This window comes from Stenella coeruleoalba (assembly GCF_951394435.1).
Source record: "Stenella coeruleoalba genome assembly, chromosome: 11".
NCBI lineage: Eukaryota > Metazoa > Chordata > Mammalia > Artiodactyla > Delphinidae > Stenella > Stenella coeruleoalba.
In genome coordinates, this window is record NC_137157.1 from 21,707,766 (window position 1) to 21,734,172 (window position 26,407).

The 26,407-nt window shown below is 37.2% G+C and overlaps 1 protein-coding gene across 9 annotated transcripts in view; it reads left to right on the plus strand.

The window, feature by feature from the left end:
• The window catches only part of ANKS1B (ankyrin repeat and sterile alpha motif domain containing 1B), a gene marked incomplete at its 5' end in the record, with an annotated part of 1,156,737 nt that overhangs the window by 186,607 nt on the left and 943,723 nt on the right, over positions 1–26,407 (plus strand). For all 9 annotated transcript variants that reach the window (XR_013830584.1, XM_079937794.1, XM_079937795.1 and 6 more), the window contains 4 exons: positions 10,289–10,364; positions 19,845–19,946; positions 23,785–23,898; positions 24,865–25,031. Coding sequence is in view for 8 of the 9 variants with exons in the window: in XM_079937794.1 (XP_079793920.1) it covers positions 10,289–10,364; positions 19,845–19,946; positions 23,785–23,898; positions 24,865–25,031 (459 nt within the window). The remainder of the gene's footprint in view (positions 1–10,288; positions 10,365–19,844; positions 19,947–23,784; positions 23,899–24,864; positions 25,032–26,407) is intronic.

Consider the following 26,407-nt stretch of genomic DNA (forward strand, 5'->3'; position numbering starts at 1 on the left):
ATAAAAAAGATCTGTGCCCAAAATTTGGTGGAGAACACAAAAACTTGCAAGAATAACTTCTGTTACATGACATATTAAAATAAATGCTAGGACGAAGTGCTATGAAGATATAGGTGAGAAAAATATAGATTTAAAGAGGGAGAACTTGGGAAGACACTGAAGAGTGATGTTTGAAGAAGACCTTGAAAGTCTAAAAGGACTTTTAATTTTAGGTGTAATTTAGCTTGCAGATGTGCATTATTTGGCTAAAACAGTGTTTTAAAATGTTGAATTTTAAATACTTCCCGATGGGGTATATGCCTTCTAAGATCTCAGCCTCTCTCTATGATTCATTCCTTTAGATTTTTCTACTTGGCCACTGATAGCATTTGGTTTTGTTACTCACAAATCAGATGAAAGGGTACACAGTATGTTCAGAATACGAACACTTAATCAGAAGCATCAGGGCAGGTACCCGAGCAGGATGGGCAACATTTTGGTTGCTATACCTCTTTCACTGATGCTCACTCTGATTTCATCTTGAAGGTTCCAGGAAGCAGAGCTGACAACATATTTCTACAATACATCTCAATGACTTGACTCTTCCATTAGTTATAGTTAGCGTTAGTTGATTTTTTGTTTTTATTATTATTGCTTTGTTCATATAAAACATTTTTTGGCATCTCATTACCCTTTTTTGTGATTATTTAATTTTTTTATGTTATTCAAATTAACCGTCACCTAGGTTTACCATCAGATTCACTATAACATTTTTTAATATTAAATTTGAAGTAGAGATTTGTTGATATTCTCACTGGCTGAGAGTGAACCATACCAGTTAGTAACCTTAAACTGTTTCAGTGGCTTTAATATTCATTAATTTGTTAACTAGTTGGAAGTTAACAGTATTAAAAGTAATCCTATTTGGTAAATCACAGTACTACATTTTTAGACTTCAATTACATTCAAGTTATTGTGAATAATTCTTCAAAATTTAGAGATGGCTTTGGAGGATCTTTTCTTTTAATTACAAATATTTTTAAATGCAGCATTTATGTTTGTACTTTTTGTAGAAGTTTTGTTTTCTGCTTCATTTCTTTCTGAGCAATTTTGAATTATAACACCTATTTGAACTAGTGAGCAAAATAATTTAATTCCTATTTGGTTGAATTTCATAGTATATATTTACTTATAAATCCTTTAGCATTAAAAATTTCTTAATAAAGAGAATCAATTGTATTAAGATATTAAGAAAGTAGGGTTTAATTGACATGATTCTTTTGAAATTAGCAATTATTTCTATGGATTTCAAACCTGATTTTGGATAACTAGGTGGTGATAGTGTCATATTATGCTAGTGCTTTAACTGTGTGTGTTTCTCTTATTAAAACTCAAAGAGTTAAAGCACTAGCATAATATTAAGAAATTGGGTTTTATATGAATGTAAAAGGAAAGGAAAGTAAAATTACAGGAAATTAATAGTAAAGAGTACAAGTTAGCATGCTAGGAGCTGTTAAGGTGCAAAGCTGAGTAAGGTATAGCTTTTGCTCTCAAAGTGCTTACAGTGGCAGGAGAAATATGTGCCTAAATGGATAGATTACATTTTAATAAACCATGTACTCTTTGTAAAAAAAATATTTATTTATTTATTTATTTATTTTTGGCTGCATTGAGTCTTCATTGCGGTGCGCAGACTTCTCATTGTGGTGGCTTCTCTTGTTGCGGAGCACGGGCTCTAGGTGCACGGGCTTCAGTAGTTGTGGCATGTGGGCTTCAGTAGTTGTGGCATGTGGGCTCTAGAGTGCAGGCTCAGTAGTTGTGGCACATGGACTTAGTTGCTCTGCGGCATGTGGGATCTTCCCGGCCCAGGGCTCGAACCTTGTCCCCTGCATTGGTAGGCAGATTCTTAACCACCGAGCCACCAGGGAAGCCCAAAATGAGAAGATTGCACTTACTCTTCTACTTCCTGAGATGATTATTTTAAAATTTCTCCTCTTTTCCGAAAACTTCAACACTTCCTTCATTGTCATCCCTCTGTGATTACAACTTTGCTTTTATTTCACTGAGATAACAGAAAAATCACATATTCTCACCTCCACAGTTGCCAATATGTGTATATTTGCTTTCCTTCCTTGCTTTAAATTAACTTTCTAGGCTTATATCTGAGACTAACTTCTCTACTTGTGCATTGGCTCCTATCCCCTCTTATCGACTTGGGATACATTGCTCTGGCAAATATTCCCTCTTTAATACAATGTTTTCCCCCTCTTAACTGCATTATTTTCTGAAGGACGCAAAGATGTTGCAATATTTCCCATCTTTAAAAACCCCCCTCCTTTGAACCTGAATTTTCCTCTAGCTGTCTTCTTCTTTCTCTGATCCTCTTTATGGCAACATATTTATTTTTAAATAAAATGAAATTTATTGTAGCCTTAATGCACATAATAAAATGACTTACAAGCATTTTTTGTTAGCAGTAGCTAGAGAATGGGTAACTGACCATTCTGGTGAATGTAGTGGTAATCCCACACCTGGTCATTCTTGTCACGTTTCTAAAAGAGCCCCATGCAAAGATCTATCTTGCTGACTACAGGTGAAATTAAAGAACATATTCTAAAGGAAGTAATACCCACAGGACTAGAAAAAAATGGCAAAATATTTAGAAAGACTTGCTTTTACTCATATCAGATTCTTTCCTTCATCTCTGTTGAAACCATTCCAACTCTATTACTCTATAAAAATTCTTTGTTATTTTCCTTTGGTGAAGGTAACTAATGACTGCCGTATCGTTAGATCCATAGCCAGTTCTTAGTCCTCATCTTACTTGATTTATCATCAGCATTGACAAAGTTGATCTCTTCCTCCTCTTTGAAACACTTTTTTCTTTTGACATCTGAGATACCACTCTCTCTTGGTTTTCATGTAGTTCACTGGCTGTTCCTTCTCAGTATTAGGTTGAGCCAAAGATTTGATTGCCTGCCATTCAGTGTTGCAGCTAGATAAATCTGCAAGGCCTCATGAACCTGTTATCACTAGTTGCTTAAGAATTAAGTCTTTCTGTTTTCTGTCCTCTTTTATAGATTCATACTCCTTTTCCCTGAGCCAGGCTTTATTTTCATTCCTTCCCAATGAACCTTTACATTGGAACTCTGTTAACTCTGTTACTCTCTCTTAGCTATTGCCACAATACTGCTGTAGGATAAGCACAGAAATCTCAGACATTCATAAGCAGTAGCATTTTTTTTCATTCTTAAGTTACAGGTCAGCTGGGGAAGCTTTGTTTTATGTTGTAAGTTAGTCTGGGCAGCTCTGCTCCATGTGTTTATTATCTTCCTTCTGGGACTAGTCAGGACATGGCCTAAGCCCAACCAAGCAAGCACACTTTGGGCCTCTGCTTGCATCATGTTAGCTATCATCCATTGGCTAAAGCAAGTCACAAACCAAGCTCCAAATCCAGGGCTAGGGATATATACTCCACCCACATAACTGCAAAGAGCTGCAGTGTTGTATGGCAGAGGGCATGCAATAGGAAGGACTAATAATGTAATCTGTGACGTCCCTATTCTGTGGTTAACCGTTCTCATCTTCCTGGTCTCTAAGCATCTGAGTCTCCCAGGTCTTAGTACTTAAACCTCTTTTCTTCTCTGTCTTTACTGACTTCCTAGTTGACCTCATCCAGTCTCTCAGCTTCAAATGACATCTTTATCTAACAATAAAAATTTTATTTATTCATCCTGGACCTTACCGTAAACTCTAAATTAGGTGTCTGCTGGACATGTCTATTGGATGCTAATGGGCATCCAAACTCAGCATTCCAAAAACTGAGTATTTAGCCTCCATAACCCCTTCTCCCCAGATTTGTCCATCTTCCAATATTTCCCATTTCAGCAGATGGTAGTGCTGTTCTTCTAGTTGTTTGGCCCCCAAACTTTAGGGTTTCTTCACATTTTAATTTAGTTCTTCATCAGATTTTATTGGCTTTGTGCTCAAACTATATCCAGAATTTCAGTACTTTTCATTCCCTTCACTACTACCACCAGAGCCCAAGTCTTGATTATCTCTTGCCTCCTAACTGGTTTCCCTGCTTCTTCCTTTGCTTCTGTGTTAGTCTGCTTAGGCTACTATAACAAAATACCATAGACTGGGGGGCTTAAACAGCACACATTTGTTTTATCACTGTCTGGAGGCTGGAAAGTCCAAGATCTGGCCAATTTGGTTCTTGGTGAGAGCTTGTAGATGGCTGCCTTCTCCTGTGTCCTCAAACGACCTTTCTTCTGTGCACAAATGGAGAGAGAAGGAGAGAGCTCTCTGATGTTTCCCCCTCCTCTTATAAGGACACCAATCCCATAGAATTGGATTCCCGCCCTTACAACCTCATTTAACCTTAATTACTTCTGTGAAGTCCCTGTCACCAAATACGGTCACATTGGGGTTTAGGGCTTCAACATATGAATTTGGGGGGGGGGCACAAGCATTCAGTCCATAACAGACTCCTTCAGTCTATTTTCAACAAAGTAGCTATAAGTGATCCCATTAAACTAAATCAGATTGCTCAGAAGCCTTCACTGGTATTCCAGCTCACTTGGAACAAAAGCCACACTCCTTACAGTGGCTGACAGTGTCTTATCTGACCTAGTCTCACTCTCCCTGAAGCTACCTCCTGCTACTCTTTGCCATTTTCATATAGTTTCAGCCACAGTGGCCTCATTGCTCTTGCTGGAACACACTGTGTGTGCTACTACCATAAGGCCTTTGCCTTACTAACCTGCATGACTTCCTCCTCTACTTTCTTCAGGTATCTGCTCAAATGTCACCTTAATAGGGAGGCCTTCCCTGATCTGTCTCACTTACCACCTTAGCAACTCTGTTTCCTTCCCCCTAGTTTCCCTTTCAGGACACCATATCCCCTCCAGCCTTCTGAGGAGAGGATACCAGGCACATGCTACATCAACAAGAAAATCTGTTCCCTACTCTTATGGAGTTGAGAGCCTGGGTGTGAAAACAGAAAATAAACATATAAACAAACAAAAATTACAAATTGCAGTAAGTGGTATAAAGGAAAAAAGCAGGTTCTTGTGTTTGAGAATGAAGGGTTGAGGAAGTCTTTCTTAGGATGTGCCACTTAAATGGTGCTAGCTCAGAGAAGTGAGAGGTGAAGCCATGGAAACAGATGGGTTTACAAGAAAGAGACTATAGTGAGAGAGAAGAAGCCAAATAAAGACTATTCAGGTAGTTTCTGGAAAAGAAGTCTGTAAAGAAGCAGTTAGTTACAAGAGGTAACTAACTAAGACAGTACAATTATAATAATCAATTCATCCATTCACCATGTATTTATGGAGTGCCTGCTCTGTGCCAGGCATTGCCTACTATGTGCCAGAGGATATAGCACCAACAGAATAGACAAAAATTTTGCCTTCAAAAGGGAAGATGATATTTAATAAAGTGTGGAGTAAGGAAAAGTGAGATATGGGATAGAAGCTTGAAATCATAGCAGGTTCACAGGGAGTTTCTATGGTTGTTTGTTTTGGTAGATAGTGAAAAGGTATGTATTTTTATGGAGAGTGGAAGGATCCAATGAAGAGACTGAAATTGAGGATGCAAGAAAATGGTGAAGATACTTCATGAGCAAAATTCAAGAAGCAGAAAATGATAGAAAAAAAAGCACAAGTGGAGGATTAGCTTTTTTAAAAAAAATTTTATTGGAGTATGGTTGCTTTACAATGTTGTGTTAGCCTCCACTGCACAACAAAATGAATCAGCCATACACATACAGATATCCCCTCCCTTTTGGACTTCCCTCCCATTTAGGTTACCACAGTACATTAAGTAGAGTTCCCTATGCTATGCAATAAAAATATGGAACACTTCATGAATTTGTGGGTCATCCTTGCACAGGGGCCATGCTAATCTCTGTATCGTTCCAATTTTAGTATATGTGCTGCCAAAGCGAGCACGAGGGTTAGCTTTAATGAGGGGAATGGATGCTTCCTCTGAGACAGAAGTGAAGGAAGATAGGAAAGGTAAAGATATTGGCCAGAAGTCCCTAGTTAAATAGGAGGAGAGGAAGAGATCTTCTTTAGAATAGGAGAAATGGTATTTCTGAGTTTTTTTGAAGACACATCCTGTTTCTCTTACGCCATTTCCACCCCCAGTCTAAACCTACTTATAACTTTCAGCTATTCTTCACATGATGTTTTTCTAGATTCTTGTTTTGGGATGCTCTTCTCTGGACATATTCCAATCTGTTGATGTTCCTGTGAAAGTTTAGTATCCACGCTTGAACACAGTACTCTGGATATAGTCTAGCTAATGTAGGGTACAAAGGATCTGTTGCTTCTCAAGTTGTTTAGACATTTATTCATTTACAAAGGCTAGGATGTTCTTATCTTTTAAGTTCTTACCTTTCATCCCAAGAGATGCCTACAGGGCTAATTGGTACCAACCAGGGCATCAGGGGTTGTTACTTCTGTGTTAAATGCCATTCTCATTGGCTTTTCTTCTTTTTTCTGTATCAAGTTTATCTTTACTAACTGGTTGTTACTTCTTTTGGTAGTGGGTCTTGTTTCTCAATAGTTTTTATTTTCCCTGCTACTTGTGCTATTTTCTCTACTGATCATCATCACAATCCCACTTTATATCTTTGTTCTATTTATTTTCTCCTTTAATAAAAAATTTGGTCTTCCTTTATCTGGTCATTCTCTTTTGCAAGCTTCAGAAGGGCTATGGTTAGAGTGTTAAATTTGGAAGGGGGAACCAGTGCAGGCAAACTGACATCTTCACATCCCCTTTCTGTCTGCTGTTTTGGCACTCTTAGAATACAACCCAAAAAGCCATTTTGAAACATCTAGAGGTTTTGGATAAAATATAACAAGGATCTCTTTAAATGCGTAATTGAGCTTTCATGTATCAGGGAAATACATACAGCCAAACCAAAAAGGAAGCTAAAACCCAGGGCTTAAAAATAGGAACATTCTTTTCTATATCCTCTCCCCTTTTCCTACCATTTGTTTTTCTCAGTTTTGGTGCTACTGAGACTTAACTTTAATAGCCATTTCCAATTGGAGAGAGAATTTCTTTTGCTTTTATCAGCAATTCAGCATTAAGATATATATCAGGTCATGTCTTCTCACTAAGCTGTTTTCATCACTAATTGTGATTGGAGGGTTTTTTTTTCCCTGAAAGGTGCTAAGACGTTGTGAGTGCTTCATATCTGTTTACTGTATAAATATTGAAGTGTTACTATATTATCAACTGCATAATTGTCTATTCAGAAACTATGTTTATTTTAAATGATTAATTTTAAAGAAATGGAGAAATTTGATCCATTGGAAAAGCAGGCCCCAAATTTGGGTTCACCTATTTTAGTGTTATTTCTTTTTTTTTTTTTAGGGGCACTGAGGGCTGTGGGCCCATTTGCTCCTGCATCCACAGCCAGTGTCAGCTCTCTCCCAAGACTGCCTTCTTTTTTCTTTCTTTATTTATTTTGGCTGCGTTGGGTCTTTGTTGCTGCGTGCAGGCTTTCTCTAGTTGCGGTGAGGGGGGCTACTCTTCCTTGTGGTGTGCAGACTTTTCTTTGCGGTGGCTTCTCTTGTTGCAGAGCATGGGCTCTAGGTGCGTGGGCTTCAGCAGTTGCAGCACGCAGGCTCAGTAGTTGTGGTGCGTGGGCTCTAGGGCATGTGGGCTTCAGTAGTTGTGGCATGTGGGCTCAGAAGTTGTGGCTCGCGGGCTCTAGAGTGCAGGTTCAGTAGTTGCGGCACACGGATTTAGTTGCTCCGTAGCATGTGGGATCTTCCCAGACCAGGGATCAAACCCATGTCCCCTGCATTGATTGGCAGGCAGGTTCTTAACCACTGTTCCACCAGGGAAGTCCTAGTGTTATTTCTTTGTATACATTCCACTTGCTTTTAGAATGTTTTAGACTAAATATTGTTTCATGAGAACACGGTTTTTCAAGGTTTGGCCAATTATGGATTGTGGATTTGGGGGAGAGTGCTGAGGTGAACAGAATGGTAGTAAGTAATTTGAATGAGAAGAGTAGATGCTGACTCAAGGTAGGGGATGATAAATTACAAAATATTATGGAATTAACCTATATTTTGAAAAGGAAAAGTCTATAAATTTGACCTATTTAAATTTTATACTATTTGTGATAATACTGGGATAGCAGTAAATAGTTCCTAGTTCCACTGTTTCCCTTAAGTTTATGAGAATAATCCATTCCATTTTGACAGTTCTCACATTCTCTTACCAAAGAAGCTAATTACATCAACCATGGGTTTGGAAAGATTGACTAATTTTTACAGTCCAAAAGTATAGTTGGACTGTACTGTTGGACAGTACAAACAAAAGTATAGTTGGACTGTACTGTACAGGCGGGTTCTTAACCACTGCATCACCAGAGAAGTCCATTATCTTCTTTTTTGTTTCTACTATTTCTTACTCATAGTCACTTATTTCCTTTCATGTTCAGTGGTTTCTAAATTTGAATTTGTGTTTTTTAAAGCTTTAACTCTTGGAACTCTTGGAGGCCTGAGTTTAAAGTGTATCTTTTCAGAGAGGATTTATATCTGCTTCTGCTAAGCATTTATGTCTGCCTCTGGTACTATGAACCCAAATCACTTTATTCTACATTTTTGGCTCTGAGGGGCACAGAGATTGTGTTAAATTTGGCCTCAAACCCTTGTGAGGACAGAATTGTGGTTAGGAATTCTTAGAGCAGTGGGATTTATTTCTGTCATTCTAATCTGTTTAGAGCTAAAATCTTACTTTCCCTCTCTGCAACAGATTTTTGTAACAAGTTTTTAATTTTTACTTTATTGTTTTTACTGAGGCTGTTGTTCTTTGGGGGTTTTAATTTTTGTAGGAGTCCTTGATCTATCCTCTCAGCTTGCTTGAGCTTCAGACTTTGACTCCTGCTCCCCTCCCAGTCCCACCTTGGTTAAAGCCCAGATACTAATCTATCAGGGATTGGTAGATTTCCTTGAACAAATTCTTCTTCCAGTGCTCAATGCCTGGATTCATACTTTCTGTCCCTCATTCCCTTCCCCAGGCTCTGAGGAATTCCATTTTCCTTTTCATCTCTATATTTAAAATATTGTTTAGTTTTTCAGAATTTTAAGGTGTGCTATTCCAGGAAGGGTTTTTCTAACATTAAGTCCAAACTTTTGTGAAAATTTGAAGGAAATCAAATTAGTAGTAAGAAAGTTGGTTGAAAGACATAGAATGAGAGTGAGAAGAATTAGATTATTTCAAGGGATATTTTTTAGGGAGTGAAAAAAATTAACTTTTTATGCCACACATTGAAACATTGTTTTAAGGAGCTGCATAAGTTTCTACAGTTTAATTTTCCTTCTGTATAGTGCTATATATATTTATAAATTATTTTATTTCCATGTTTATTAGTGTCTATACATATCATACCCAGAAAATTATAAATCAAGTGCATTTCAATTATACCTTTTTGGCAATAAATTCAGATCACATTGATAGATCTTCAGTGGTCCTCAAGCCTCCTTAACAATGCATTTATAAACCATTTTATACTGGGTTAATTATACAATAATATTTTATTAATTAAAAACATTTTTACGTTATATATTATTTTATAGTGATATTTCTTTTTTGTATTGAGATGAAAATCCCATACTAGAGATTACTTTTAGTACAAGAGAACAAAGTTGCCATAATGACAGTGTTCAGTTTAACACGCAGAGACATGTGCACATACTAAGGACCTGGTAGACATTTTAAAATTCTTGAGAGGAAAAAAGTATTTTTTAATGTATAGCTAAAAAGCTTCCTCTTTGAAATCTTCCTTTATCTTCCTCAAGGCAGAAACCAATCTCTCCCTGCAGTACTTACATATTCTTGTCTTCTATGTTATGTTCCTACCTTCTTCTACCTTTTACCCTCAAAATAATTCTTAAATGTCTACATTTTTGAGGTACTTTTTTCTAGGCATTGGTGATACCATGATGAAAAAAATAGATATCTACATTTCCACTAAACTTACAGTTTATTAAAGGGAATAGACAATCACATAACATTATAATGTAGTACTATAAATGCTATGATGAGGAAGATTACCAACATAACAAGGTCAAATGGCTACACAGAAGCAGAGGTGTTTCACAAATTCAAGCTTTTGGGTTTTGTTTCTAGAATCTCTTCTTTATTTCACACTACCTTTCTGTCAGAGTGCTAAGATTACAGAGAATATGTATGAATACATAAAATGACAGAATTTTTTAACCTAAGCATTCCTAATGCAACTGTGCTTCTTTTTCCTTCTTCTTTTTTTTTTTTCCAGACAGAAAAAGGGAGTGCACTTCACGAAGCAGCTTTGTTTGGAAAGGTAGATGTTGTGCGAGTTCTGTTAGAAACAGGTAACTATCATGAATCTCCATGGAACTTATCTTGATTCTCCATGAGGCTTATCTTGCCAAAAACTATTTGTATTTCAGGAGTAGACATAGGAAAATGACACTTTTTTTTTTTTCTTGACAATCACCCTTATTTCTTACCTTCACTCTAAATTGCAGGTACATATTCATACCATGTAGAATTGAGCCTCAATGTTTAGGGAAAAAAACTGATAACAATGTGTACCTTCCTTTACTCAGTAGATACTTTAATAAAAAGCTTTTAGAAATTATAATTTTATACACTTAAATCACATTAAAATAAAAACTACCAAAAAGAAAAGGAAATATCTGCCTTCTATAGGAGGGTGGAACTGATCCCCGTGAAGTTAAGACAATTGCTTGATTTATTAAAGAACGTACTACTTTCCCTAGGTTTTTATATTGTGAATAATGGTAAACAGAAATTAGAGTTCCCTGTCCTTCAGGTAAATTCTCCTTCTAGTTACTTCATCAACTGAGTAGCTACTGTTTGTAAGCTGCCGTGATTTAAAGGGAACCTTTTAGAGGGAAAGCTTTGAAGTAAAAACAAAGTAGGCTTATTTGTCTCCATATGTATATTATGACTGAAATAAAATTGGAACTGAGGTCAGATTTTTTTAAGATCAAAAGGCATGGATAATGGAGAGGGTGTGGAAAAAAGGGAACCCTTTTGCACTGTTGGGGGGAATGTAAATTGATACAGCCACTATGGAGAACAGCATGGAGGTTCCTTAAAAAACTAAAAATACAATTACCATGTGACCCAGCAATCCCACACCTGGGCATATACCCAGAGAAAACCATAATTCAAAAAGACACATGCGAGAGAGGGGGAAGATGGCAGAAGAGTAAGACGCGGAGATCACCTTCCTCCCAACAGATACATAAGAAATACATCTACACGTGGAACAACTCCTACAGAACACCTACTGAACGCTGGCAGAAGACCTCAGACCTCCCAAAAGGCAAGAAACTCCCCACGTAACTGGGTAGGGCAAAAGAAAAAAGAATAAACAGAGAGAAAAGGATAGGGATGGGACCTGCACCAGTGGGAGGGAGCTGTGAAGGAGGAAAGGTTTCCACACACTAGGAAGCCGCTCGCGGGAGGAGACTGCGGGTGGCAGAGGGCGGAAGCTTCGGAGCCATGGAGGAGAGCGCAGCAACAGGGGTGCGGAGGGCAAAGCGGAGAGATTCCCGCACAGAAGATCGGTGCTGACTGGCACTCACCAGCCTGAGAGGCTTGTCTGCTCAACCACCAGGGCGGGCTGGGCTGGCAGCTGAAGCTCGGGCTTCGGTCAGAGCGCAGGGAGAGGACTGGGGTTGGCAGCCTGAACACAGCCTGCAGGGGGTTAGTGCACCACGGCTTGCCAGGAGGGAGTCCGGGGAAAAGTCTGGACCTGCCGAAGAGGCAAGAGATTTTTCTTCCCTCTTTGCTTCCTGGTGCGTGAGGAGAGGGGATTAAGAGCGCTGCTTAAAGGAGCTTCAGAGATGGGCGCAAGCCGCGGCTAACAGCACGGACCCCAGAGACGGGCATGAGATGCTAAGGCTGCTGCTGCCACCACCAAGAAGCCTGTGTGCGAGCACAGGTCACTATCCACACCACCCCTTCCGGGAGCCTGTGCAGCCTGCCACTGCCAGGTTCCCGGGATCCAGGGACAACTTCCCCAGGAGAACGCACGGTGCGCCTCAGGCTGGTGCAACGTCACGCTGGCCTCTGCTGCCACAGGCTCGCCCCGCACTTCGTACCCCTCCCTCCCTCCGGCCTGAGTGCGCCAGAGCCCCCGAATCAGCGGCTCCTTTAACCCCGTCCTGTCTGAGCAAAGAACAGACGCCCTCCGGTGACCTACATGCAGAGGCAGGGCCAAATCCAAAGCTGAGCCCCAGGACCTGTGCAAACAAAGAAGAGAAAAGGAAATCTCTCCCAGCAGCCTCAGGAGCAGCAGATTAAATCTCCACAATCAAGTTGATGTACCCTGCATCTGTGGAATACCTGAACAGACAATGAATCATCCCAAATTGAGGAGGTGGACTTCGAGCGCAAGATTTATTATTTTTTCCCCTTTTCCTCTTTTTGTGAGAGTGTATGTGTATGCTACTATGTGAGATTTTGTCTGTATAGCTTTGCTGACACCATTTGTCCTAGGGTTCTATCCATCTGTTTCTTGTTTTTTTTTTTACTTAAAAAAATTTTTTTTCTGAATAATCATTTTATATTTTAATAACTTTATTTTATTTTATCTTACTTTATTTTATTTTCTTTTATCCTCTTTCTTTCTTTCTACTTTTTCTCCCTTTTATTCTGAACCGTGTGGATGAAAGGCTCTTGGTGCTGCAGCCAGGAGTCAGTGCTGTGCCTCTGAGGTGGGAGAGCCAACTTCAGGACACTGGTCCACAAGAGACCTTCCAGCTCCACGTAATATCAAATGGCGAAAATCCCCAGAGATCTCCATCTCGACACCAACACCCAGCTTCACTCGACAACCAGCAAGCTACAGTGCTGGACACCCTATGCCAAAAAACTAGCAAGACAGGAACACAACCCCACCCATTAGCAGAGAGGCTGCCTAAAATCATAAGTGCACAGACACCCCAAAACACACCACCAGAGGTGGACCTGCCCACCAGAAAGACAAGATCCAGCCTCACCCACTAGAACACAGGCACTAGTCCCCTCCACCAGGAAGCCTACACAACCCACTGAAACAACTTTAGCCACTGGGGACAGACACCAAAAACAACGGGAACTACGAACCTGCAGCCTGCAAAAAGGAGACCCCAAGCAGAGTAGGATAAGCAAAATGAGAAGATAGAAAAAAACACAGAAGATGAAGGAGCAAGATAAAAACCTACCAGGCCTAACAAATGAAGAGGAAATAGGCAGTCTACCTGAAAAAGAATTCAGAATAATGATAGTAAAGATGATCCAAAATCTTGGAAATAGAATAGAGAAAATGCAGGAAACATTTAACAAGGACCTAGAAGAACTAAAGATGAAGCAAGCAACGATGACCAACACAATAAATGAAATTAAAAATACTCTAGAAGGGATCAATAGCAGAATAACTGAGGCAGAAGAACGAATAAGTGACCTGGAAGATAAAATACTGGAAATAACTACTGCAGAGCAGAATAAAGAAAAAAGAATGAAAAGAACCAAGGACAGTCTCAGAGAGCTCTGGGGCAATATTAAACGCACCAACATTCGAATTATAGGGGTTCCAGAAGAAGAATAGAAAAAGAAAGGGACTGAGAAAATATTTGAAGAGATTATAGTTGAAAACTTCCCTAATATGGGAAAGGAAATAGTTAATCAAGCCCAGGAAGCACAGAGAGTCCCATACAGGATAAATCCAAGGAGAAACACGCCAAGACACATATTAATCAAACTGTCAAAAATTAAATACAAAGAAAACATGTTAAAAGCAGCAAGGGAAAAACAACAAATAACACACAAGGGAATCCCCATAAGGATAACAGCTGATCTTTCAGCAGAAACTCTGCAAGCCAAAAGGGACTGGCAGGACATATTTAAAGTGATGAAGGAGAAAAACCTACAACCAAGATTACTCTACCCAGCAAGGATCTCATTCAGATTTGATGGAGAAATTAAAACCTTTACAGACAAGTAAAAGCTGAGAGAGTTCAGCACCACCAAACCAGCTTTACAACAAATGCTAAAGGATCTTCTCTAGGCAAGAAACACAAGAGAAGGAAAAGACTTACAATAACAAACCGAAAACAATTAAGAAAATGGGAATAGGAACATACATATCGATAATTACCTTAAATGTAAATGGATTAAATGCGCCCACCAAAAGACACAGACTGGCTGAATGGATACAAAACCAAGACCCATATATATGCTGTCTACAAGAGACCCACTTCAGACATAGAGACACATACAGAGTGAAAGTTAGGGCATGGAAAAAGATATTCCGTGCAAATGGAAACCAAAATAAAGCTGGAGTAGCAATTCTCATATCACACAAAATAGACTTTAAAATCAAGACTATTAGAAGAGACTAAGAAGGACACTATATAATGATCAAGAGATTGATCCAAGAAGATATAACAATTGTAAATATTTATGCACCCAGCATAGGACCACCTCAATACATAAGGCAAATACTAACAGCCAAAATAGGGGAAATCGACAGTAACACAGTCATAGTAGGGGACTTTAACACTCCACTTTCACCAATGGACAGATCATTCAAAATGAAAATAAATAAGGAAACACAAGCTTTAAATGATACATTAAACAAGATGGATTTAATTGATATTTATAGGACATTCCATCCAAAAACAACAGAATACACATTTTTCTCAAGTGCTCATGGAACATACTCCAGGATAGATCATATCGTGGGTCACAAATCAAGCCTTGGTAAATTTAAGAAAATTGAAATTGTATCAAGTATCTTTTCCGACCACAACACTATGAGACTAGATATCAATTACAGGAAAAGACCTGTAAAAAATAGAAACACATGGAGGCTAAACAATACACTACTTAATAACGAAGTGCACTGAAGAAATCAAAGAGGAAATCAAAAAGTACCTAGAAACAAATGACAATGGAGACACGACGACCCAAAACCTATGGGATGCAGCAAAAGCAGTTCTAAGAGGGAAGTTTATAGCAATACAATCCTACCTTAAGATACAGGGAACATCTCGAATAAACAACCTAACCTTGCACCTAAAGCAATTAGAGAAAGAAGAACAAAAAACCCCCAAAGTTAGCAGAAGGAGGAAACCATAAGATTAGACCAGAAATAAATGAAAAAGAAATGAAGGAAATGATAGCAAAGATCAATAAAATTAATAGGTGGTTCTTTGAGAAGATAAACAAAATTGATAAACCATTAGCCAGACTCATGAAGAAAAAAAGGGAGAAGACTCAAATCAATAGAATTAGAAGTGAAAAAGGAGAAGTAACAACTAACACTGCAGAAATACAACAGATCATGAGAGATTACTACAAGCAACTCTATGCCAATAAAATGGACAACCTGGAAGAAATGGACAAATTCTTAGAAATGCGCAACCTGCCAAGACTGAATCAGGAAGAAATAGAAAATATGAACAGACCAATCACAAGCACTGAAATTGAAACTGTGATTAAAAATCTTCCAAAAAACAAAAGCCCAGGACCAGATAGCTTTTCAGCCGAATTCTATCAAACATTTAGAGAAGAGCTAATACCTATCCTTCTCAAACTCTTCCAAAATATAGCAGAGGGAGGAACACTCCCAAACTCATTCTATGAGGCCACCATCACCCTGATACCAAAACCAGACAAGGATGTCAGAAAGAATGAAAACTAGTGGCCAATATCACTGATGAACATAGATGCAAAAACCTCAAGAAAATACTAGCAAACAGAATCCAACAGCACATTAAAAGGATCATACACTATGATCAAGTGAGTTTATTCCAGGAATGCAAGGATTCTTCAATATACACAAATCAATCAATGTGATACAGCATATTAACAAATTGAAGGAGAAAAACCATATGATCATCTCAATCGATGCAGAGGAAGCTTTTGACAAAATTCAACACCCATTTATGATAAAAACCCTGGAGAAAGTAGGCATACAGGGAACTTTCCTCAACATAATAAGGGCCATATATGACAAACCCACAGCCAACATCATCCCCAATGTTTCAAAACTGAAAGAATTTCCACTAAGAACAGGAATCAGACAAGGTTGCCCACTCTCACCACTCTTATTCAACATAGTTTTGGAAGTTTTAGCCACAGCAATCTGAGAAGAAAAGGAAATAAAAGGAATCCAAATCGGAAAAGAAGAAGTAAAGCTGTCACTGTTTGCAGATGACATGATACTATACATAGAGAATCCTAAAGATGCTACCAGAAAACTCCTAGAGCTCATCAATGAATTTGGTAAAGTAACAGGATACAAAATTAATGCACAGAAATCTCTGGCATTCCTATACACTAATGATGAAAAATCTGAAAGTGAAATCAAGAAAACACTCCCATTTACCACTGCAACAAAAAGAATAAAACGTCTAGTTATAAAACTATCTAAGGATACAAAAGACCTGTATGCAGAAAATTATGAGACACTGATGAAAGAAAGACGATACAAATAGATGGAGAGATATACCATGTTCTTGGATTGGAAGAATCAACATTGTGAAAATGACTCTACTACCCAAAGCAATCTACAGATTCAATGCAATCCCTCTGAAACTACCACTGGTATTTTTCACAGAACTAGAACAAAAAATTTCACAATTTGTATGGAAACACAAAAGACCCCGAATAGCCAAAGCAATCTTGAGAACAAAAAACGAAGCTGGAGGAATCAGGCTCCCTGACTTCAGACTATACTACAAAGCTACAGTAATCAAGACAGTACGGTACTGACACAAAAACAGAAATACAGATCAATGGAACAGGATAGAAAGCCCAGAAATAAACCCACGCACATATGGTCACCTTATCTTTGATAAAGGAGGCAGGAATGTACATTGTAGAAAGGACAGCCTCTTCAGTAAGTGGTGCTGGGAAAACTGGACAGGTAAATGTAAAAGTATGAGATTAGAACACTCCCTAGCACCATATACAAAAATAAGCTCAAAATGGATTAAATACCTAAATGTAAGGCCAGAAACTATCAAACTCCTAGAGGAAAATATAGGCAGAACACTATGACATAAATCACAGCAAGGTTCTTTTTGACCCACCTCCTAGGGAAATGGAAATGAAAACAAAAATAAACAATGAAATGAAACTTCAAAGCTAATGAAACTTCAAAGCTTTTGCACAGCAAAGGAAACCATAAACAAGACCAAAAGACAACCCTCAGAATGAGAGAAAATATTTGCTAATGAAGCAACTGACAAAAGATTAATCTCCAAAATTTACAAGCAGCTCTTGCAGCTCAATAACAAAAAAACAAACAACCCAATCCAAAAATGGGCAGAAGACCTAAATAGACATTTCTCCAAAGAAGATACACAGACTGCCAACAAACACATGAAAGAATGCTCAACATCATTAATCATTAGAGAAGTGCGAATCAAAACTACAATGAGATATCATCTCACACCGGTCATAATGGCCATCATCAAAAAATCTAGAAACAATAAATGCTGGAGAGAGTGTGGAGAAAAGGGAACACTGTTGCACTGCTGGTGGGAATGTGAGTTGGTACAGCCAATGGAGAACAGTATGGAGGTTCCTTAAAAAACTACAAATAGAACTACCATATGACCAAGCAATCCCACTACTGGGCATATACCCTGAGAAAACCATTTCAAAAAGAGTCATGTACCAAAATGTTCATTGCAGCTCTATTTACAATAGCCAGGAGATGGAAACAACCTAAGTGTCCATCATCAGATGACTGGATAAAGAAGATGTGGCACATATATAGAATGGAATATTACTCAGCCATAAAAAGAAAATAAATTGAATTATTTGTAGTGAGGTGGATGGACCTAGAGTCTGTCATACAGAGTGAAGTAAGTCAGAAAGAGAAAGACAAATACCGTATGCTAACACATATATATGAAATGAGAAAAAAAAAAATGTCATGACGAACCTGAGGGTAAGACAGGAATAAAGACACAGACCCACTAGAGAATGGACTTGAGGATATGGGGAGGGGGAAGGGTAAGCTGTGACAGAGTGAGAGAGTGACACGGACATATATACACTACCAAATGTAAAATAGATAGCTAGTGGGAAGCAGCCGCATAGCACAGGGAGATCAGCTTGGTGCTTTGTGACCACCTAGAGGGGTGGGATAGGGAGGGTAGGCGGGAAGGAGACGCCAGAGGGAAGAGATATGGGAACATATGTATACGTATAACTTATTCTCTTTGTTATAAAGCAGAAACTAACACACCATTGTAAAGCAATTATACTCCAATAAAGATGTAAAAAAAAAAAATAGACACATGAACCCCAATGTTCATTGTTGCACTATTTACAATAGCCAGGTCATGGAAGCAACCTAAATGCCCATTGACAGACAAATGGATAAACATGTGGTACATATATATACAATGGAATATTACTCAGCCATAAAAAGGAATGAAATTGGGTCATTTGTAGAGACGTGGATGAATCTAAAGACTGCCATACAGAGTGAAGTATGTCAGAAAGAGAAAAACAAATATCGTATATTAACGCATATATGTGGAACTTAGAAAAATGGTACAGATAAACCAGTTTGCACGGTAGAAATAGAGACACAGATATAGAGAACAAACGTACGGACACCAAGGAGGGGAAGCGGTGGGGAGCAGATGTGGTGGTGGTGTGATGAATTGGGAGATTGGGATTGACATATATACATTAATATGTATAAAATAGATAACTAATATGAGCCTGCTGTATACAAAAATAAATAAAATAATATTCAAATAATAAGGCATGGATACAAATTTATGCTTGTAAACAACTGACGTGAGTCTTTTGTGTTTTAAACTATATTTAGTGTGTTTATTTTCCTCAGTAAAAATGTTAAATGAAAAGTATTGGCAGACTATTGCATTGTGATTGTTCTTACGTGAAGTTAAAATTTCATGTATATGTAACTTTGATATGTAACACAATGATATAATAAATGAGGCAACCAATTAAATTTGTGCAGGTAACACATTTCCATAAAAATTTAAGCAAATACTAATAATTTCATTATAATGAACTAACTGTTGAGGCTAGATCCTGAAACCTGGCTTTGTTTGTGCTTAGATATTTGGGAAGTTTATAAACTTTTTGCTGTTTGCTACATTATACTCTTTACAATAAAATCTCTTTACAATAAACATTTGAGAATTAAAATAATTCCAAAGGTATTTCAGTTACAAACTTTAAGAAGTTTGCTCACCAGGTATTTGATGAGTGTTGCTGACATTGAATATAATCTTGCATAAATAAATATTAAATATTTGACTTTGTATTTGGACAATAATTCAAAATAATCCTGCTTTTTCAACTTTTGTGAATACTAAAGTATTCTAAGACTGTTCTTATACTACTTACATGGTACATTATTTTTATTTTTACCATATTATACAGAATATATAAAATGACCATTATACTTTAGGAATTTAAATTCTAAATCAGTAATATTTTTCAGCTTGATAGGCTACCATTAGTTAACTAGCTATAACCTCAATTAGCTATAATCTGAAAAAACATTATTAATGAATGGATCAGTGCCCTTTAAGAGTTAATTCATTATCAAGAATGTTCCTAATCTTTGGCATCAGTGGTCTCCCACCTTCTTTCTTACTAAAATCGTGTGTGTGTGTGTGTGTGTGTGTGTGTGTGTGTGTGTGTGTCTTAATTTAAAAAAATCACCTTAAGTACTTGGTCTGTATACTTTTGAAATTAGAGCAGTTATGTATTGACTGTATCTTCTAATGATACCCCACTTGTGTACATCTAGTGGGTTTTTCTTTTTCTTTCAGGAATTGATGCCAACATAAAAGATAGCTTAGGTAGAACTGTCTTAGACATTCTGAAAGAACATCCATCTCAGAAATCTCTCCAGATTGCAAGTCTCTTACAAGGTAAAGAGTATTGAATGATGGATGAGTTTGCGTTACAGTTAAGATTAAATTAAAACTGTCCTAGTTTTCTCTTGGGTTTTAACATTTACTTTTGAATGAACTTATTATTTGCTTTTTTCTCTGGTATACTTTTAAGCTCAATAATAATTACTACCTTTTAATGTTTTATTTCGGTTTTTCAACTGCTCAGTAATTTTTTAAAAGCTAAACTTTTTTTTACTTATGTGATATTAAAAAGCGTTTTTAATTAAACACATGTAATAAATATGTAGTTATGAACTTGAAGGTATTAGGACTGTAAAGTGATGATGCTGAGGTATTATCTTACACTTGAATAGTGCTTTAAGAGTTTTCAGGGATTTTCTGTTATTTTGTCTGTTTTCTGTAACTGTGAGGTAGATAAGTCAGATATCGTTATTCTTCTTTTTGCACATGAGGGAAACTGAAGCTCCAAGAGGCTAAGTGACTTGCTCAGACTTATATGTCCTATTCTAAGTGGTAGAACTGGTGTGTAAATGCTGGGTTAACAACAACAAAATTGTACTTAGTTGAAAGAATACAGATTATTTCCTACCAAATCCAGTAGTACAAGATAATTCAGTCTTGCCAGCCTTTGGTTTTGATAAAGGTCATTTAAAGTACATTTGTAGTTAGTTGCAATTACTAGGTCTATTGAAGGTTTGACAACCACCTAGGTACTACTTTTTCATTTGCAGGATTACATACTTCCCCATTTGATCTAAAAATTTTATGAAAAATTTAAATTTAAGTGCTTTCCGTTTCTGCTTGGTGATTAGGCCTGATATGTAACATGTTCCCTTAAAAATCCAGTTGTTTGTTCTTTCCTTTCCACTTAGCTCCTGCACTGTTCAGTGGGGATTATCCCCTACAGTTGTTACAGATTGGCTGTGAATGTAATAGAGGGAGGTGGGATGGGTGCCAATGGATATCATTTGAGAAGCTGAAGAGCAGCTTTGTCCTGCAAGGAGATAGGTGAATTAAAACCATGTTGAGCAGGAGACATGCATAATAGATACAGGAGTCAACAAAGCCCAAAGAGGGGAAAAGAATAGATGCACTACAGGAGGTCATTATGTTCTTTTCTTTCTTTACTTCTGAAACCTCTCAGGGAAGTTCAAACCCCTACAATTTTCTTGTCAATAAAGAAGTTAATTGCAAGTCAAGCGCATATAGAGATAAATCAGAGGCGGATACAAGTATGGCTCGTCATATTAATTCAAATTAAAGTCAAGTTGAATGAAAAGTGAAAAATAAAAGAGTGATATATACAGTATTTAAAGAAGTCTTTCCCTTCTAGGCACTTTGTATTTCATATTGGATTTTTGCCTCTAACTGAACTTTAAAAAAACTGAGACTTGTGCATAATATGTCTCTCAGGAGAAGCAAAATAAATGTCATCCACTAAAAAGGGGGCATGACATAATTACAGACATTTCTAACATATTGCACTGGTTCAACTTAGATGAAAATGTTATTATATAGGAGTAAATGTCTGTTCTTTTAAATGGTCAAGATTCATTAGGTATGCCAATTTGTGATGGAGTATTTGTGACATCTTTGAATTTTTAAAATTATTGTCAAATTTTAGAATGTGAACACATTATATTCTCTGCATTCCTGCTTTTCAAATCACTGGTACAGTTTATTATTTATTTTAAATTAATTAACTAATTAATTTATGGCTGCATTGGGTTTTCGTTGCTGTGTGCAGGGTTTCTCTAGTTGCAGGGAGTGGGGGCTACTCTTCGTTGCTGTGTGGTGGGCTTCTCATTGCGGTGGCTTCTCTTGTTGCGGAGAATGGGCTCTAGGTGCTCGGGCTTCAGTAGTTGCGGCTCGTGGGCTCAGTAGTTGTGGCTCGTGGGCTCTAGAGTGCAGGCTCAGTAGTTGTGGCACATGGGCTTAGTTGCTCCGCAGCATGTGAGATCTTCCTGGACCAGGAAGATCCAATGTCCCCTGCATTGGCTGCCAGATTCTTAACCACTGCACCGCCAAGGAAGTCCCAAATCACTGGTACATTTTAAGTCTTATGAAAAAGTTTGTTATTGTAGTAAAGACAATTTATAGTAGATAAAATTACTGCCTGAGTCAGAAATTTTCAGTATAGAACCCCATAAGTTGCTTTCTTTTCCTATTAGAATTTGCCTAGTAGAATTGCTCTTAGATAGAAACTATTTGGATAGTATGAAAACAAAAGTGGTTGGCATGATAGCACAAAGTTTCTTAAGTGAATTTCAAGAAGAAGGGGTTCCTTCGGAATAAAGAAGTGCGAGTATTGATTTAACCCCTTAGCCAGAGGCTGTAAACAAACCATCCATTGTGGGCTGAATGCCTTTTGGCGGGTAGCAGATATGTTTTGTTTAGATCACATACTTTTGGCTCACACTGTGTTTCTGTAAAAATTGAATTAGCTTTCAGCATTTAAAAATCTAGGATTTCAGCTAACTCCCCAGTTTGGGTTTCTCAAAAAAATGCAGGCTTTCGTTTTACTTCATTGCCGAACTTTAGATGGGGCATCTGCTCTCTGGGTAACCAGGCTCTGCAGGCTTTCCATTTTTTTTTGTTACATTGAGGTTGAATGTTAATCGACATTTATCCCTGCATTCAGATGCTATTTTCTTATGATTAAGAGAAAAGTGAGATGCTTCTTGTATCTATCTGGCTTTGCCACTTATTAGCTGAATGAACGTGGCCAAGTTAATAATCCTCCCCCTTTAGTTGTCACCTTTAAAACTGAGATAGTACTAGTGCCTGTGTCATAGTTTTGTGAAGATTAAATGAGTTAATTTATATTAAATACTTAGAACACTGCTGGGTGCATAGTAAGCAATATTTAAGTTTTATTATTATTATATCCTCATCAGAATTGGAAAAATGAGAGACAGGCTGAGTGTGGGACAAAAAAAAAAAAAAAAAAAAGGTAAAATGTCAATAATAGGGAATTCCCTGGCTGTCCAGTTGTTGGGACTCTGCACTCACACTGCCAGGGCCTGGGTTTGATCCCTGGTCACAGAACTAGGAGCCTGAATGCCACGCGGCACAGCCAAATAAAATGAAATGAAATAAAATTAAAAAAATAAAATAAATGTCAATAAAAAAAGAATGTGGAAGAACATTATTTCTTTGTTGAACTAAAGTTCAATACGCAATTGTGCTTATCTTACAAGATTACAACACCATCATAAATTAAACTTATCCCACTTCATGCATGTATGTTACCTGACTGATCATTATATCCATCTGAATTTGATATCCCTGTTTAGGGATGAAGTCTATTCAAAGCATCATTCAGAGAGTTTTCAACCTTCAGGTAGGATATATTTACAGAAACTGAGGATGTTAAGGAAAGGTTGTGACAAAAATTTAGTTTCAGAAAAAGTATTCATGAGTCTCTTCTAAAATATCTTCTCTGTTTTAATTAAAAAGCTTTAAATTAATAGCTCATCATGAAGTTCTTTGTTTGATTTTTTGAAGTTCTTTAAAAACTTAGGATATAAAGAAATAAATGAAAAAATGACCATCAAAAGTAAAACAAAGTAGGGCTTCCCTGGTGGCGCAGTGGTTGAGAGTCCGTCTGCCGATGCAGGGGACACGGGTTTGTGCCCCGGTCCGGGAAGATCCCACATACCGCAGAGTAGCTGGGCCCATGAGCCATGGCCGCTGAGCCTGCGCGTCCAGAGCCTGTGCTCCACAACAGGAGAGACCACAACAGTGAGAGGCCTGCGTACCGCAAAAAAAAAAAAAAAAAAATGTAAAACAAAGTTAAAGTTTTTTAAATAAATGAATTCAAGTATGTAATTTCAAAAACTTATATACACAGAATATTTAGACGGCGTGGGAAGATCAACAGCCCTTGAAGCACACATACAGGAAGATACAACCCAAGAAACACATATTTCATCTCCTGTTGAGTCTCCTTCCCAGAAGACCAAAAGTGAGTAGCTAATTGTAAAACCCTTGAAATGATACTAGTCTGCTATGTACTAAACTGTTATGTTTGTCCTATATGTACAAAAAGGCTCATACTTGTGAAAATGTCAGGTCTAATAAGTTATACTCTATATTTTATCCATTTATTCAGTCAACATTTATTGAGCTCCTGCTATTTGTCAGGCAGTATTCTTGGTCCTGAGATACAGTGGTGATCAAAGGGACAGCAATCCCTGCTGTCATGAAGTTTACATGGAGTGGGTATTTCACAGTTGACTTATTTTTCCTAAGGTATGTTTTTAATGTAGAATAAAAATATTTATATATGGATTGTAACTGCTAGGTTTTTTTCAGAATGAATTATTGGGATGAAGTTCCTTTCTGAGAATAATTAGAAAAAAATGAATATTTGCATGCAGCCTACAAAATAGTCATGTTGACAGTTGATGCAGATTATATATCTGTTCCTTCTGTTGTCCCTTTATATCATAATTTATTAATTACTTACATAATTATTTGTTTAAATATGTTCTGTTTCTTTTTATTGAACCTAGGAAGTAGGCTCCCAGCACCATTTCAAATTTGTTAATGAATTGTTGAATGAATTCTGTCAGTGAAGTATAATGCCCATAAAAGACTACTGAAGATTAAATGCTGTAGTAAATGAAGCCTTAGGAATTGTAATTCCAGATGCTTTTATGTACTACATATATGTAAACCTTCAATACTTATTTCCATTTTGAGAAAGAATAAAAATAGGCAAAACTGGAATTTCTCTTTGTCTTTTAACATTATTGTACTAATTATGATTTAGTACCTTGCTTTCAGCAAAATAAATTTTCTGACAACTTAATCTTGTTTGCCATATTTTGAGTTCTAGCACCATACTAGTTATATTTTTATTGTTTAACATCAAGTTTTAGCAGTATTCTTTCTTGAAACTTTTGAAAAATTTACTGTTTTCTTACAGGTGAAACTGTGACTGGTGAATTATCAAAACTCTTGGATGAAATAAAGCTCTGTCAAGAAAAGGATTATTCTTTTGAAGATTTGTGCCACACAATATCAGACCACTACTTAGATAATTTGAGCAAGATTTCAGAGGAAGAACTTGGGAAAAATGGAAGCCAGAGTGTAGTAAGTAAGGGGGGAAAGAAGACAATGCGTCTGTCTTTGCCAGTTTGTTGTGTACCTGAGAGGCATAGGATTTATGTGTTATCCTATCTTCAGATTTAGCCAGTGTCAAATGTCAAGCTTCCTGTTGCTCTTGCCCTGATATTCATTGGTGTTTCATTCTCACTGCCTGTGTAGGGAAGAAATGCTTTGCTAAATCGCTTATGGATTGTGATGATCTCACTGTTGGACCCTCTTAACACATGAATTCATAGTTTCTTTATGTTCTTTTAGTTTTATTGGGCATAATGATATTGGTTTCCAAAGAAAAAAGAAAACCTTCCTTTTGTCTCTTTTCCCTGTTCTCTCTATGATCTGAGTCTAACCCCATCTTGAAGAAGAAAGACAAAGCTGAGCCATGCGTATATACTTCCCCAGCCACTCCGTAAGTCATAATAGGTGAGAGACGTTGTGGAAAGTTTGACCTGCATATTTCTATAATCTTATGCAAATCCAAATGGATTTGCATGCAACCTATAAGCTCAGAATTTAAATCATGTGTTAGAGATGCTTGCTTATTTGGATTTTTATGTTAACACGATAGCAAGAAAAATTGTAGAGAATCAATCAGATTAAAGTCAAGATTTGTGTACCTGTCTTTTATCCTATAGAGGAAGGATTTATAGGATGCATTGGTATTAAAGGAAATGCATTATTATGATATGAAACCTTTTCTCACTTTTAGAACTTAGTTTGTTATAGAAATATTACACTTTCTTCAAAAGCCCATAATAGAGTGGATTGTGTTAAGTATGTCATTTTATTTATGAAAGCTAAAAAAAAATTGCTAAGTATAGTGACTGTTATGAGAACATTTACTTCATTTAGTTACTTAATGTGAGCAGTGACAGTTTCCCAGGGTAGTATTTGCTTGTCTAGGTCCATGGCCAGTCTTACCTTCTAGGCCTGTTTTTTCTTTTTATCCTTTGTCACCCTGTCTTTTGAAAACATCACATTATTGGCGCCAATAAAAGCTCTTTTGAATTATTATGATTAATTATATATATACTGAAGTAAATACTTGTAGGTTTTACCAAATGAAATTTTTATATTGATGAAATATTTACTGTAGTAATTTTAATGTTAGGACAAAACTCCTAGTTTTAAATAAATCTAAAACAGGTCTATGTTAACTCCAATTACAAACCAGTTACATTTCAACATTTTCTTGAAAGTTGGTTAGAAATTAAAACATATTTATCGTACATAAACAGTACATGGTGTTCAGGTCCACTAAGTGGCTGCTTCGGACCCCCTACTTCTTAACCCACAGATTTTCTGAAAGCCCTAATTTTCTAGACCAGTGGTTTCTAAACATTTCTTGTTGTAGGTACCAGTAG